Here is a 17,516-nt window from a genome sequence, read left to right as displayed (position 1 = left end):
ATCATGACCTGAGGATGAATACAGTTGATTATAGACAATGCGTTCAAGTATTTCTGAAAGAAAAGAGAGAAGTGAAGTTACTGATGATCAGTTAAAGTGAAGGTCTGTAGTTACTGATGTCTGATGCATCCAGAGCAGGTTTCTTCAGGATGAGAATAACCCTTTCTCTCTTGAAGGTAGCTGGTACGTGAATCCTGAGGCACAGAGATCTACCAGCTCCAATTAGACTCTGCGATACTAAAGAGGAGATGCCAGCTCCATGTGGTCTTTTGCATCAATACAACATTTGTCAGACTGTATATTTATAATCACACCCTCTAGTGTCACCCATATGAGGATGGGTTCCTCTCAAGGTTTCTTCCTTCCATTTAAGGGAGTTTTTCTTTGCCACTGCTGCCTGAGTCACCTCAGACTTGCTCACTGGAGATAAATACAAACACATTTAAATATATCTAATATTAATCTTGTATTTTGTATTATATTAATCTTTATATTATTCTTTATAATAACCTTTTGTTCTATGTTTATGTTCTGTAAAGCTGCTTTGAGACAATGTCAATCGTAAAATGCGCTATACAAATAAACTTGAATTGAACTGAATTGAAAAGGATTCAGGATCAGGAAGAGATGAAAGAATTCCACAGAATCTACAGAAGAAGGGGAGACAGAGTGAAGGCTGCGGTAGGTAAGAGAGAGGGGGTGAGAGTTAGTTTTGTATAGGATAGGAAGAGTGATGCTGAAGGAAACCAGGTGATAATCAGAGATGTGTAGTAGTAGCAGTCATGTTTGTGTGTGTTTTGGGGGGAAGGCATCCAATCTAGAATCTATTTACAAGAATAAAGTGTAATGCACAGTAAGCAGTGCCCCGAACACATCCCATTACAATCTGAAGAGAGAGGCCCAGCCTAATATATCAAATGCTGTGTCTTCATCTGGAGTTCCTATGATAGGTAAAAATTATGTTAATGCTAGATTATGTTCATGGCACCTATATTTGATTCTAACTCTGTTTTTTATAAAGCAGGACAAACGCTTATGCACTGACAATTCAAAAATCCTTTAGGCTTGAACAGTCTATGTCATAACGTATGACAAACAAACACACAAATATGTGACCTGGCAGTATCTCATAGAATCTTACAGTATTTCAGCTGGTACCTTCACTTTGATTTGAATCATGGTACATTCAGTAACCAGTTTTTCTACATGTTTTCGAAGTCCTTCCCTTATGCTTTTCTTCAGAATCTTTATTTAGTGTTGAAATAAAATCAAGTGGCAGACAGAAGCAAACAGCAGAAAGCACAGATCCATGAGGTAAATATATTTAAATAGAAAGCTTCACTAATATTCCATCATATGACTCTTTTGACTATAAAAACATTTAATATTATTTAATTAATGTTTTAAAATTGATATAAATATCTTAATCACACTTTCTGTGTATTCTAACAGAGCCATGTTTCGACTTCTGCTGCTTTTGGGTAAGTGGTATGTGTTATGTGTGTTATAAATATCTAATTGTTAGAATGTATATATTTCTATAAATATTATATAGAGGATTAGTGGATTAGTGGAGTATTAATGTAAATGAGAAGAAGTTTTAATGATATAATAAGGACTGCACATTGTACAATTAAAGAAGATTTCAAGCTTATTGGGTAAAATGAACAATCCGGAATAAGGAATGGTGTGAACCTCACTGGGTCATTGAAGGTTGTCATACTGTGATATTATAATGTAAATACCAGTAAATAAGTATACCAGTATTATTTTACAATATTGAGGCACATAGATTTGTTATAAGTATCTACTTCCATACATACTGTAAGAAATTACAGATAACCGCACCCAATTTCCACTCCAAGATACACATCTAAAAGAGCTCATTCCTGAAAAGGTTTTAGTATCATAAGGTAATACGTTTAGGACTCTAAACGTATAAACTTGATTCGATCGTTAGTATGGGCGTGGCAGCAGGACATCAAGGATCGCCACGGACAAAGGGTCTATGTGACCGCAATTACCATTTAAAGTGCCCATTCGGTTGATAACAATTGTAACAATACCAAGTCTACGTGACCATTAACATTAAAGACAATCAGCTAGACAACAAGGTGTGACCCAGCCATTTGGGAGACACTCAGTTCTTACGCTCAATACATATTCAAAGCAGAACCTCATTTAAAATACAAAAAGGGAAAACAGTATAAAATGCTTGAGCAGGATTTGTTCAGGGTTCTTACTGACTCTAATGAACCCAAAGTACTTCATGTATTTTGTCACTGCTATACTGGAATAAACTTCTTGTTCTTTATTAAGATCTTCACCATCATCATCTTATTTTCAACATTTTTTATTTCTTACAATACCTACATCTATCTCTATAAGTATCTGTTTGTTATAAGTATCTACCTCCTTTTGGTTTGGTTTTATTTTTATCCTTAATTCCATTCCTTTTATGCTTGAATACCGGACAGACATAAAAGGCATTTCACTGCATGTTGTACTCTGTATGTATGTGTATGTGACAAATAATAAAATTTGGTTTGAGTATTTTTTATTGTCTGTATGAAGATCAGCACTTTTTAGTCTGAAAGATTTAAAACGTTAAAATAATATAAAGGATATGAAAGACAGGATGTGGAATAGTGGACTGATGACAGTTTGGCTGATCTATCAACATGTAGTTTCTCAGAGACATCCAAAAGGGCTGTCTCTGTTGAATGAGCTGCTTTAAAGCCAGACTATTTGGGATCTTGAGGGTTGTTCTGTGAGAGATAGACAGACAGTTGATTATAGACAATGCGTTCAAGAATTTCTAAAAGAAACGAGAGAAGTGATACCGGTCTGTAGTTACTAGGGATGAGCGAGTACAGCATTATCTGTATCTGTATCTGTATCTGTATCTGTTAACCATATGAATTATCTGTATCTGTATCTGTACTCGGAGGGGGTGTGGCCTAACAGAAGTAGGCGGGGCTTGTCTTGAAATGGGCGGGGCTTTAACCAGTATGTTATTTTAAGCATGCAATTGATATGGGTTGATCAGAAATTGTTATATTTATTGCTGATTAGAAAAATATTTACAGGACAGCATCAGGATTGAGCTTCAGATCAATGGTTTTGATCGCGATAGCAAACGAACTATATTACAGAACAAGTTTTGCAACAATGAAAACAAAACAATGCAGTGCAATTATGAAGTAAAATGTAATGAACAACATAACTTTCTTTTTTAACTTTTAATTTTTTTTATGATCAGTGTGATTTTTTTTTATTTTATTGGTTCTTTTTTATTTTTTTATTTCCAGGTGTGTGTGTGCGTGAGTGTGTGTGTAGCTTAATAATTAATTTGTAATATTTATAACACTAGCTTACTACCTTTATGTTTTTATGAAATACAGCAAAAACGTGTCAGACACTCAGTGTCTGGTTACTGGTTAGAGACAGCTGAAGGTTTAAAAAAGAAAAAAATCTCCGACAGGCAGAGACGCAATGCGAATCGCATTCTACCAAGCAAGCACCACATCTGAACGAACCCACGTTTACCAGAACTCTACTGGTTAGTAAGTACGTATTATTAACGTTACAACCCAAAGTAAAAAGCTGAAGAAACCCTAAACGTTAACGGAAAAGACCCACGAACCTGAGTGACTGAGGGGGAGACAGAGAGCTGTTCTGTGTGTGACTGTGAGTGAGCAGAGCGAGACACAGCAACACAATATATCTGTATGTGTGTAGGGGAGGGGCACTGTGACTAGCCTATCACAGAACGCTGACACAATCAGCTACCCAATGATGATTTTCATTCAATCCGAGCACAGATATTGACTCGTATTACTCGTATAATACTCGTATAATACTCGTACTCGGCAGAAGTGCTTTATCCGTACCGGATACTTGTTTCAGCTGAGTATCCGGCTCATCTCTAGTAGTTACTGATGTCTGATGGATCCAGAGCAGGTTTCTTTAGGATGGGAATAACCCTTGCTCCCTTGGAAGTATTTGTTACCTGACCAGATGCTATGGATCTATTGATGATAGTGGTAATGAAGGGCAGAATGTCTTGTGAAGATGGTCTTTAGCATAGTGGAAGGGAGTGGATCCAATGGGCAGGTGGTAGGATTGCAAGACTGGATGAGTTGTAAAATCTCTTCTGCTGCTACAGTTGAGAAATGCGACAATGAAGTAGTGGGGGAATCCATACTGTGAGATGCAAGTGCAGTCGGGGCTGAAGTGAAGGTCCTCAATCTTCTCCTGGTAGAAAGAAGCAAAGCCTGCTGCAGCCAGGGAGGATGAAGAAGGTGGAGCCGGGGGGTTGAGCAGAGAAGAGATGATGTTGTGGAATTTCCGAGGGTCATGTGACGAAGCTTCAAGCTTTTCCTTGTATAAGGAAGTCTTGGCAGAAGACATATATGAGGAGAACTTGGCAAGGAGTGTTCAGTAAGAATCAAGATCTGCATTAAGTTGTGATTTCTTCCACTTCTTCTCTGATGATCTTAGCTCTCTTTCTTGGATTTAATGAACATAGGTCAGAGAAAGACCGTAGTTGAGGAAAGAGATGAGAGGAAAATATCTTTGGCTGTTGTCTATTAGGCTCTCTCTTCCCCCTCTTAATTCAGTGCCTTGAAAAGTTATGTGAGCATCACGACTTTTCCAGACACGGCTTGTTTTACAAGATTGTCTTTTCCTTTCAAGAAGACCTTCAGTGCCCTGGCTAAATGAGGCATACAATGTGTTCCTTTCACTGGCTTTGGTTTGTAGTACCTAGTCCAAGTCCTTCACAAACTTCTTTATTTCTTTGTGGCTCTTTGGGCTAAAATGGTAGGCTTTCCAAATCAAGTGCAAGGTGTCTTTACAGGACTCATGAAGTTCACCTCTTTCAAAACCCCAAGAATACTAGCTCCAGCCTGGTTACCATACAGTGAATGTCAGTTTTGAAATGTCCACTCTCAGCTGTTTGGCCCATTTTCACATTTGCACCATCAGCACAAAATACAAGAAGTTTTGCTTCCAGTCATCTAATACAAATTTTGACATTGAGGACTGAATGCAGTCAGTCACACCATCAACATAAGCATGTCACAACTCTGTGACAGAGACAAGATGATTTACTGGCAACCCAGCATGTACATAGATTTTTTTTTTCATATTCTGTCACAGAAGAATCAGTTGCACCATTAATCATAATTGATATGTAATTGGGCTCTTTCACTTTCTTTGCCTTCATATCCTGTAAATCTGCAACAATATTTGAAATGAGTTCAGTGCAGCAGACATCATTATCATAAGTTGTGGAAATGTCTAGCCCATTTTTTCGTAAATTTTCTTTTTAAGCTCAAAAATTCCTGACAATACTAGTCATATAGTGCAGCATGAATGTCTATGAATCTGGAAGTGCTCCGTGTGACCTGGAAGCATAAGGTATTTTCTAAGAACTCCCCCTGGTTCATTCCAGTTTTTCTAGGTGGAGCTTTGCCTTGTGTGCTGGGTTGAGAATGTTCTTTCCTTTGGAACCTAGCACTACTAATCAGCCAGGTATTGAAGCTGTTCTCCTCTGCTTTGGGAGTCCAGCAAAGAATGAACTAAATAGACCCATTCACATATAAAATGCGGGAAGAATGCGATTGGATGGCAGCTACAAATGATATGTGACCTGGTCCATCTGTATCAGGATCTTACATGGTCTAAGGTATCTTGGGCAGAGCTTTCTGCATGGTAACTTGAGATGAAGGTTCTTGGTCCATTAGATTAGGGGTGGTAGCTGGAAGTCAAGCTTACATTTATTCCCAGGCTTTCGCAGAAAGTTCTCCAGACACTGGGCATGAATTGAACCCACCGGTCAATGTCCTTGGAGAGCCCATAGTTCCACCATTACCCAAACAGTGGTGTGCCTGTGGTGCAAGTCTATTACAAAGTCTATCACTACCAAAGCAATGACAATGGAGGGTGTCCGAATTGGTTCCAGGTCGGGGTCTCCGTCCATAGGAGGATGGCCATGTGAGAGCTGTGGCATTCTTTATCCCGGGTTGATATGTAACCATGAATTGGAACCTTTTAAAAATTAAGACTCACCAATCTCTTTGCTTTCTTGATATACTAAAACTTTTTATGGTCCGTTATTACTTGTAAAGTAATTGTGCCACCTCCAGCTATTGCCTCTATTCCTCCAGAGCATTCTTGATTGATAACAACTCTCAGGTTCCCACACCATATTTGGTCTCAGCAGGGGCTAGTTTTTTCAAGAAGTACAGTACAGTACGCACAGGGAAACAGCTTGCTGCCAAGGTTGCCTTGTCTCTGAAACAATACAGTTCCTACTCTACAGCACAAGTCATCAACCACTACAACAAACGGGAGGTTGAGATATGGGTGATGCAGTATGGATGATGTGGTATGGATGATGTGGTGAATCTTTGCTTTAGTTGATCAAAGGCTTTTTAAGCTGGAGTAATACTTTCCTGGGCTTGCTGCATAGGAGGGCTTTGGGCAGAGCCTCCACAATGCTGTAGTTCCTAATGCCTGTAGAAGTTAATGAATCCTAAAAATCTTTGCAATTCCTTGATACTTGTGGGAGTCAGCCACTCCTTTATGAATCACACCTTGATGGATTCCATTTCCAGTCCCTGGTGACTGCTCACAAAGCCCAGGTCTATTCTAAAGCCACAAATATTCCAGTGTCTTTCTGAAATTCACATTTTTCTGCCTTAACAAAGTTCTGCCATTGCAATAACCACGTTACCACTAGGCAGACATGACTGATGTAGGTATCTAGGACTTTTCAGTAGATTAGTTGATGTACCATTGATGTAAACAATAACTTAATGAGCATGTGGAAGCTGCTCCGCATTGGCGATGTGGTTGGCAGGTGGTCAATGGAGCAATCCTAAGGGCGATCTGAGGGCAACTTGGTGGCATTTTTCTTACTAAAACTTCCACCAGGTCATGGTATTTATTTTTGCCATTTTTTGCATTTCCGGCATTGATACTGATATTCTGGAATTTCTGGTATTAGCATTGGTAATTTGATATTCCTTGAGGATGTGGATGGCAGGAGGCATAGTGGTGGCTGGCTTGTTCATTGGCTGACAACTGAGTTTTCTTTACCTGCATCAGAGCCCCTTATATAGTCTGCAAACGGACAGGCTGAGTAGCTGTTATTCTGGTTACAGATAACGTTGTCCAATCAGATGGAGATGGTGTTGAACTGAGACAGGGTTAGGCTTTCATCCATGCAGACCCTCTCTCCCTGGAGCATAGGGTTAATCCTTCATGAAATATTGCATTTAGTGCTGTTCATTCCACCTACTCTGATGCCCAAGGCCTGAGGCCTTACACCCAAGGCCTACCATGATAACAATACAAAATCTGCCTTTATGATGTATTTGCTTACCAGAATTGCCACAATTTGGGTGTGAGTAGTTTGGAATAGCGACGTCCAGATTCATAACTCGTTCTCACACTTTTTGCAACTCGTCTGGGAGGTATTTAAGTATCCAGAAGGAGGACAGGACATGTTGTTGCATCTCCTCCAACAATGGATGGCAGAATCTGAATACATTTGTGGGGGAGCAGACAAATCTATAACCAAAAAAAAAAAAAGAAGCAGGGTAGAGAAACAGACAGTGAGATTAAAAAAAACATTTAAAAAAAACAGAAAATACAGTCAGTAGGGCAAACAAATCCGAAACTCCGAAATTCAAAAAGCAGAAACACAGCAAAAACAGAAAAAACAAAATGGCAGAAACATCGCTGACAATACTTTACGTTATATAACGGCATGAATGCAGCTTAAATATCTGTGGATTCAGAAGTGCTCTGTGTGACTCGGAGGCATTCAATATTCATAGGGTTCACTATGGTGGTTCAGAGGGGGAATTGCAGGTGTAGCTGTGGCCCCTCAAGTTATACTTATTATGTAAAACTAATGTTGTGTCTTTCACAGGGTTTTTCGGCCTCTGTGTTTGTCTTCCACGTCAATATCACTTCATTAATAAAAATAAGACCTGGTACGAAGCACAAAGATACTGCAGAGAGAATTATGTTGATTTAGCCTCTATTAATAACACTGAAGAGGAGCTGGCTGTTACTGAGATTTCAGATATCTTAAATGGAAAACGAACCTGGATTGGACTGTATGATGATCTGAACAGCTGGAAATGGTCTCTGGATGATGATTCTTTCTACATGGATGGAAATAGAAGCTTTAGAAACTGGTATATAATGAAACAAAGAGAGATTTATGGAATAAGTATGTGTGTGTGTTTAGAGGCTTATAATGGAGTATGGTGGGAAGACCTTTGTTCCCTATCACATTCGTTCATTTGCTTTGATGGTGAGTAAAGCAGTTTCAAATATTCTTCATGAAAGCATCTTCCAACAAGAAGTTTAAATTCAATAAATATTTTCTGTAAAAGTACAGGTTTTGTATATTTATATCGTCTCTTTTAGGCAGAGTGAATGCCAGTGAAAAATATGTCCCAGTTTGTCAGAAGATGAACTGGACTGAAGCTCAGAGATACTGCAGAGAACATTACACAGACCTGGCCAGCGTGAGGAACGACACTGAGAACCAGGAGATCAGATTAATGCGTAATAATACGTATTATTCAAGTTTTTGGATCGGCCTGTACAGAACCATGTCTTGGTCAGATAAAAGCAACTCTTCATTCAGCAACTGGAAACCTGGACTAACAAATTATTACAGACAGACTGAATTTTGTACTGCTGTGTCATTTAATGAAAATTCTTATCATGGGAAATGGATAGATGAAAAGTGTAGTGAAACGTTTCCATTTCTTTGTTACAGCAGTGAGTAGATTTCTTTTGTGTCTATCTATAATGCCAATTTTCAGTAGTATTATTAATTAATGAAAACAAATCACCTATGATGTACTTTGTTAAAATAATGAGCACAGTAACCAAAACTTGTGTTATTCTACTCTAGCAATGCCATCATTACCCTCTCATCAGTATCACTTTGTGAATGAGAATAAGACCTGGACTGAAGCACAGAGATACTGCAGACAGAATTACACTGACCTGGCTACTATTGATAACATGGAGGAAATGAACACACTCCTTAACACAGTAAATGGCAGCTACTCAGGTTTAGCCTGGATTGGACTGTATGATGATGTGGACAGCTGGAGATGGTCTCTGGATGATGATGCTTTCTACCAGGAGGGAGAGAGAGACTTCAGAGGATGGTACCATCAACCTGATAACTATAATGGAAACGAGATGTGTGTTTATATTAGATATGATGGAACCTGGTTTGATGGAGACTGTAATACATATTTACCTTTTGCTTGCTATGATGGTGAGAATATTTAATCAAATTATGGGAATAAACTGTGTAATTTTTGGTTTATGTGTTACTGAGCACATTTATCTTTTCAGGAAAGAATGGAACAGAAAATTACACATGGATAAAGGAGGCAATGCCTTGGACAAAAGCTCAGCATTACTGCAGAGAGCATTATACTGACTTGGCCAGTGTGAGAAATCCAACAGATAATCAAAGAATCTTAAACCTCACAAGTGGCCTTGCTGCTTGGATTGGTTTATACAGAACGAGGCTCTGGTCAGACAAACAGGTATCCACATATGAAAATTGGAGACCAGCCACCTATCAACAGCCAGACAATGGTTTTTATGCAGAGTTGGAATATGGTAATCAGCACTGCACTGCTGTCTCATTCAGAGACTCAGGTCATTGGACAGATGAGAACTGCTTATCCACCTTCCCTTTTATCTGCTACAACAGTAAGTTCATCTAATCAGACTTTTATAGTTCAATACACTTGAACTATAAAAATATCACAAACATTTAATTTTATATGTACATGAGTTTTGTGATTTCGAAGACAACCTAACCTATTTTTGAACCTTTGATTCTTTGCTTTTAAAGCATATTCAAAATGCTAAAACATTAGATATTCAAAAGGTTTTTTTTTTTATTCACAAAGATATTTGCATTTAAAATGTTGTTTATCTGCAAAAAAAAAATGTTAGGTGTTTTGTACTTTACAGAATTCTGCACAGGATCATTATGTACCCTCCATCAGTACCACTTTGTTAATGAAAAAAAGACCTGGACTGAAGCACAGAGATACTGCAGAGAGAATTACACTGACCTGGCTACTATTGATAACATGGAGGAAATGAACTCACTCCTTAACACAGTAAATGGCAGCTACTCAGGTTTAGCCTGGATTGGACTGTATGATGATCTGAACAGCTGGAAATGGTCTCTGGATGATGATTCTTTCTACAAGAATGGAGAGAGAGACTTTAGAAGCTGGCATTTTTACATTCCATGGAACTGGAATCAAAACAATGTATGTGTATATATTGGAATGACTGGTGCAGAATGGTGGGTGACCCCTTGTTCTGGAACATTTCCATTTATTTGCTTTGATGGTGAGCACAGATAATATATATGTTTAATGAATGTAGCATCAGTAGCATCACACGAAATAGCTACAAATATTAATACAAATAATTCTCTAAAAGTACAGTTTGTTATATATCTGTTTTAGGCCGAGTGAATGCCAGTGAGAGATATGTTCCAGTTTATCAGAACATGAACTGGACTGAAGCTCAGAGATACTGCAGAGAACATTACACAGACCTGGCCAGCGTGAGGAACGACACTGAGAACCAGAAGATCCAATCATTAATTGCTTATAAGAATAATGATAATAATAATTATTATTATTATAATTATTATGTTTATTACTACTATTATTATTCTTATTGGATCGGCCTGTACAGAACCAGGAATTGGTCGGATAAAGGCAACTCTTCTTTCACCAACTGGAAACCTGGACAACCAGATAATTATGAACAAACTAAATCCTGTACTGCTGTGTCATTTAATGATTCTGGGAAATGGACAGATGAAAACTGTGGTCAAACTTTTCCATTCCTCTGTTACAGCAGTGAGTAGCAGTGTCATAAATAAAAACGAACAAAGCCCTTTAAATATATTTTGTACAGTGTTTGTTGATAGAGCAGATATACTTTCTTTACTAATACTTACATTGAATGAAGAAAAAACATCTTTAATGTACTTTTTGACTAAGGATTATTCAGTAACATTTTTGTTACCTCCTTTAGCAATGTTCTCAAACTCCTCTCATCAGTATCACTTTGTGAATGAGAATAAGACCTGGACTGAAGCACAGAGATACTGCAGAGAGAATTACACTGACCTGGCTACTATTGATAACATGGAGGAAATGAACACGCTCCTTAACACAGTAAATGGCAGCTACTTGGGTTTAGCCTGGATTGGACTGTATGATGATGAGGACAGTTGGAAATGGTCTCTGGATGATGATGCTTTCTACCAGGAGGGAGAGAGAGATTTCAGAGGATGGGAACATCAACCTGATAACTACAAAGGAAACGAGATGTGTGTTTCCATGGGGAAGGATATGGGGTGGTTTGACAAGCTTTGTACTGACAGAAAATCATTTGTTTGCTATAATGGTAAGGTCTGTCAGAAAGTGGAACATTTGGGCTGAGTTGTTTTAATCTGCTGATCAAAAAAATAATGGTTAATAATCATACAGCTAATTATAATACAGCTATTTTCTGTATCTTTATAATTCTCCCAACCTTAGGTATGAATAACACATATATAATGATTTATGATCAAAAGACTTGGGACGAAGCTCAGAGCTTTTGCAGAGTGCATTACACAGACCTGGCCAGTGTGAGGCATGAGACTGAACATCAGAAAATACTGAGCATCATAAACGTGTATGAGGTATGGATAGGTCTGTATAGGAACCGATTATGGTCAGATCAGAGCAACTCAACCTTTACATATTGGAGACCAGAGAGTCCAGAACCTACAGCAGAGCCGGACAATGGGGTGAATTCATTTGGACAAAGAGGAAGCCAACACTGTACAGCTGTGGATCATCTTGGCCGATGGACAGATGAAAACTGTTTCGCCAGATTCCCTTTTATCTGCTACACTGGTGATTTGATCTCCAGTTTGAATTAATTTAAAGTATAATAAATAAAGGAAGCTGGATGTCTAAATATGACTATGAAAGTTAGCGATAGCTATGTTTGTAGCTGGAATAAGATTATCAGATGTTTTCTAATCCTAACATGTCTTCCTTGTGCTCTGGCAGCATTCACTCCAGGTAAGCAAAAACACTATGTGTTTGTTATGAAACACTATTATGTGTATGTTATGAAAAATTAATAGAGATATCTATGATTCTTAGTTAACTAAGTAAATGCTTATTGAATTTTTGTTAATTTTTACATTATTGGTTGTAATTAACACTTTTATACAGGTGCTGTGATGGGATTGCGAATGAAAGTCACTGCAAATGAAAATCTGTTAAACTCTCAGATTAAAAGGCTGGTGCTGATGGAAGTAAGTAAGCATTTCTATAATGTCTTTCTTTATCTGTACCTTTAATGTATGTTATTACATTTTATTAAATTTTTTTTATTTTGTAGATAATGTGTAAAAATGTATTTATCAAAAAAAAAATTGTTGTCCAAAATGATTATACATTAAAGCATTATAAATTCATAATGGATGAGATGTGGCTCAAAGGATTTTACAGTATATACTGCAGTTATATAATAATTTCATATTTTTGTCAGCTTCAGCAAGAATTGAGCAAACTGGGACTTTCAAGAAACTACACTGTGAATGTGAGAAACATCCGTAAGCTCGATCCATGAAGGAAAAAGACTACATTCAGGTTCAAAATATAACTGAGGGAAATTACAGGTTTTGTGGTGATTTATCTTTTATTTACTCATTTACTCAGCAATCTTTCTTTTTCAGAGCAGTTGGAAATTCTGTAGAGCTTTATTAAAAAGAGAACATATGTTGGAAGAGATTTACAAATATTTACAAACCTTGAAATGCCTTCTGTAATGTCTCATTATTAATAATAATGACTGTAATTATACTGATCTGTTATCGAGCATGATTTCTTCTGTGTAATATTTTATTGGGTTTATTGCTTATTAATGGTATTCTTGAAATGAATTTTAAATAAATAAAAGAAACACTGAACTTGCTAATGAAAAATATTGCTATAAGCATTAAGGGATACTATGTGACTTTTATTTATTAATTGTTTTCAGTATTGGGTTCCATGTAGTTGTGCTGATTAAATGTCAATCTAATAATAAACAATAAATAAAGGAATGTGTGAAATGTTTTGTGTTGGGTGAAAGTTATTCAAAGAGAAAAATATATTTTATGTTGTTTGAAAATAGAGTATGTTATTTTTTATTGAGAAACCAAGGTGGTCTGATAGATTCAGCTTCTTATTGCTGTGGATGTGAAGAACCACATTGTTTTGTTTAACATTCCTGTCAAAATAGCTTTATATAATAAAGATTATACAGGTCTCACAAAAGTCTCCATACATAAGGGAAGTTAACATTTGTTAATAAAAGGTAAGTAATGGGTTTCACATGTAATTTATATTATATAAATTTATATTATATAAATAGTATAGAAATTATCTTTTGTTTTGTATGTTGAGACTGGTTATATTTATGATCCTTAAGCCACAAAGTTTGTCCATCCCTGTTATACATTTTTATTGATTAAATAACGTTTTTTCCTCCCAGCAGATGGCGCTGAAGTCACAGCATTAACGTGAGTGAAGCGCTAAGTTAGCACGTTCGCCTCACACCTCCAGGGTCGGGGTTCGATTCCCGCCTCCACCTTGTGTGTGTGGAGTTTGCATGTTCTCCCCGTGCCTCGGGGGTTTCCTCCGGGTACTCCGGTTTCCTCCCCCGGTCCAAAGACATGCATGGTAGGTTGATTGGCATCTCTGGAAAATTGTCCCTAGTGTGTGATTGCGTGAGTGACTGAGTGTGTGTGTGCCCTGCGATGGGTTGGCACTCCGTCCAGGGTGTATCCTGCCTTGATGCCCGATGACGCCTGAGATAGGCACAGGCTCCCCGTGACCCGAGGTAGTTCGGATAAGCGGTAGAAGATGAATGAATGAATGAATGAACCATGTCATAACCAAACACTGGACAATAAAGTCCACTGACATTTACCACAACATCCCTCAACATTATTATGTTTAATTGTATAACGTTAATTGTACAACTTAGAAATTAACGCAAATTGTAGGCTAATAATGGACAAGAAAAATGTGCTATGTGCTACATGTGTTATGTGCTACATGTGCTATGTAGCTATTGCTAATGGTACTACATTGATTACCTGTGGCATATATAACTTATACAGAATATATATTGGGCATCCTAGCTGGAACCACCACTGGGACCAAGTTAAGCTTAGGTCACAATTAATTAAGAGCTCTCAGCCCAAGAAAAAATATAGAAAAAAACTTAAACAAATCCGCAGATGGCCAAGATTACAGCATCCACAATGCAAACCTACAGAAAGGGAAACCAAAGCATAAAGGGACCAAACCACCTCACAATCCCAACCACCTCACCAGCGCCATCCACACAGTGAGGACACCCTGGCAGCCACTGCTAGTTAGAAAGAAATCCCCAAAAAACCTAAAAGAAAAAATGCACATTAAGTAGTGCCCCGAACATTCCATTACAATCTGGAGACAGAGGCCAAGCATTCCATTCCATTCCATTTTTTTTTTTTTTCTTGGAAAGGAAAGGAAAGGAGTGGTAAATTTGACAGACATGCACGGTCAGTGATGCCTTATACTGAACTGAGCAAGGTTACACTGAGGTAAAAGAAAAAGATAAAAAAGCAGGCTTGGTGTTTAGCAAGTGTTTAGTGATAAGAACAACTAGACCTGAGGTGAACAATCTAAATCTGAGATGATTTAGATTAATTCTTTATCTCTTTTTACCAGACATTATCACTTTTTTCTTCCTGTTCAGTATTAAATGCCTTTGTTATGTCATGCTCCACAGTTGTGGTTAATATGAAGCTCATATGAAAGTACACACTTTAAGACTTGTGTAAAAAAATACTTTCATAAGTATTACTGTTTTTATCTAGCCTACTGGGAATATTGCTTTCTTAGAAAAGTAACAAAAAAAAATCTTAATGTAAATGGTGATATCAAACTCAAATACTTGTCCATAAGCATCTAAAAATTTTATCTTCAACCACTAAAACTGTGTAAGATGGTAAATAGTGTCTCACACTGAAAACCCTGTGTTCTGATTAATTTTATAACAGACTTTTGGAGATCAAATAATTTGTTTGTCCGTACTGATTGAAAATGCCCTATATGTCAATGTTAGATAATGTTCATGGCACCTATATTTGAATCTAACTCTGTTTTTTATAAAGCAGGACAAATGCTTATGCACTGAAAATTCAAAAATCCTTCGTGCACTTTAGGGGTGTAAGAAAATATCGATACACGTGAGTATCGCGATATTTTGTTTGGCGATACTGTATCGATTCTCAAAAACAAAATATGGATATTTAAAAAAAATAAAAATTATACAGATTCATGGCAGTTTCATTTTGTTCCGTTTATATCCCAACCGCTAGATCGCAGTCTTCTTATCTCTGAACTTAAACAGTGACAGGAAGCTGTAACACGTTAATGGAGATTTAGGATAGCTCCTCAAGGTTAGGCCCGCGAAAATAAGGACGGAGAACTCACAAACGTTTCACTCACAACGGTTTATTCCTCAGTACACAGGAAAAACCTCCGTAATAACATGTTACTAAAACAAAAATACTCATTAGTATGAGAAATTGAAAATAAAAGAGAATATCGGTTGCAGCATCAGACTTCCACACACATGTGGTGTTATAACTGAAGCGTGCACACTTTTGCGCATGCGCACATCCAACTAGTATAACTAATAAAGCAACGGCACATTGCTCTTAAAGGGGTAGCACCACTCCACTCGTTACAAAGTACTAGCATAACGGCGCGCTACTAATGTTAACGTTAAAATAGTTCGCTGTATATATGAAGATGCGTACCCTGAGCTATCCAAACTAGCAAAGGGTTTCCTGTGCATTCCGGGCACAAGTGTTTCTGCGGAAAGAGTTTTCTCCACCGCAGGAGACATTGTAACTGCACATAGAAGTGCCCTGACATCTGAACATACCAGCTTATCTTTCTTCAGAAAAACCTTGACATTAAATAAAAAGACAAATATAAATACAAATGAAAGAAACCTGTAAAATCCAAGTTTAAAGGTTCTGAGAATGTTCAACATCTGTAAATATTTTATTGTTTATATTTGTTTTGTTTTTTATAGCAATCCTGCAAGCACTTTATTTTTTCATTGATATAAAGCAGATGTAATTCTTTTGTTCAGATCAAAATGTTAGGACACTGCATGCGACAATTGTAAACTGAAACTGTGAAGCTTTAAAAGCAGGGTCTAAAAATATATATGGTCTGTTTATAACAGCTAACATTTAATACATTTAATTTAACACATTTAATACATTTAAGAAATCCTGCAAGCACTTTATTTTTCCCCCTTTATTCATACTGCACATAAAGTGGTTCAATCATATTGAATGTTACAGGGGCTAATTAATGCAAATGCAGTTCCCACTGTGTTCTGGTTAAATAAAAAACATTTTTTTGCTAAGGTTTGCATATGGTGGTGTTCTTGACAGCTTCCCTAAAACTTTATCCTATAACTAAAATAAGAAATATATCAATATATCGCCTTGCTTACAATATCGCAATGTATCACAACATATCGTATCGCAACCCCGTATCGTGATACGTATCGTATCGCCAGATTCTTGCCAATACACAGCCCTAGTGCACTTGAACAGTCCCAGTCATAACGTATGACAAACAAACACACAAATATGTGACCTGGCAGTATCTCATAGAATCTTACTGGTTGAAAAGTTCACAATTTTTTTCAGTTTCAGTTATTTCAGCTGGTGGTTTCATTTTGATTTGAATCATGGTACATTCAGTAACCAGTTTTTCTACATATTTCAAAGTCCTTCCCATATGCAATAGTTGAAATAAAATCAAGTGGCAGACAGAAGCAAACAGCAGAAAGCACAGATCCATGAGGTAAATATATTTCAATAGAAAGCTTCACTAATATTCCATCATATGACTCTTTTGACTATAAAAACATTTAATATTAGTTAGTTAATGTTTTAAAATTGATATAAATATCTTAATCACACTTTCTGTGCATTCCACCAGAGCCATGTTTCGACTTCTGCTGCTTTTGGGTGAGTGGTATGTGTTATGTGTGTGTTATAAAATATATCTAATTGTTATAATGTGTATATTTCTATATACATAATAAGTTTATTTATGTAAAGGAAAAGGAGTTTTAATGAATTGATGAAGAGAGCACATTTTATCATTTCAGAAGGTTATTTCAAGCTTATTGGCTTATTGAGTTTACCAGTCATTTTAATAGGCAGTGATCCTTTATCCAACTCAGTGATTCTGATTTTTTATATGAATTTCTTTTTTCTGACCCATTACTGTAAGTTCTTTCGCTTGGATGTTAAAAGTTGCATTGTGTAAATACAGATGGATAAAACAAAAATT

At 37.0% G+C, this 17,516-nt stretch overlaps 2 protein-coding genes across 2 annotated transcripts in view; both read left to right on the top strand.

The window, feature by feature from the left end:
* LOC132860362 (uncharacterized) overlaps positions 1 to 12,742 on the top strand; it is a 112,547-nt gene extending 99,805 nt beyond the window's left edge. The window contains 2 exon segments of the mRNA XM_060891550.1: positions 12,324 to 12,406; positions 12,643 to 12,742. Of these exon segments, the coding sequence (XP_060747533.1) occupies positions 12,324 to 12,406; positions 12,643 to 12,723 (164 nt within the window). The 3' untranslated portion in view covers positions 12,724 to 12,742.
* Positions 1,267 to 17,516, top strand: part of LOC132859595 (C-type mannose receptor 2-like) — a 31,116-nt gene continuing 14,866 nt past the window's right edge. Inside the window, exons 1-5 of the mRNA XM_060890366.1 lie at positions 1,267 to 1,314; positions 1,453 to 1,481; positions 13,633 to 13,657; positions 16,946 to 17,021; positions 17,160 to 17,188. The gene's annotated coding sequence lies outside the window, so the exon portion shown is untranslated. The remainder of the gene's footprint in view (positions 1,315 to 1,452; positions 1,482 to 13,632; positions 13,658 to 16,945; positions 17,022 to 17,159; positions 17,189 to 17,516) is intronic.

This window comes from Tachysurus vachellii, chromosome 17, assembly GCF_030014155.1.
Source record: "Tachysurus vachellii isolate PV-2020 chromosome 17, HZAU_Pvac_v1, whole genome shotgun sequence".
In the NCBI taxonomy this organism is placed as follows: Eukaryota; Metazoa; Chordata; class Actinopteri; order Siluriformes; family Bagridae; genus Tachysurus; species Tachysurus vachellii.
The sequence above is the reverse complement of the archived record's forward strand: the minus strand, read 5'-3'. Positions and strand labels throughout refer to the sequence as shown.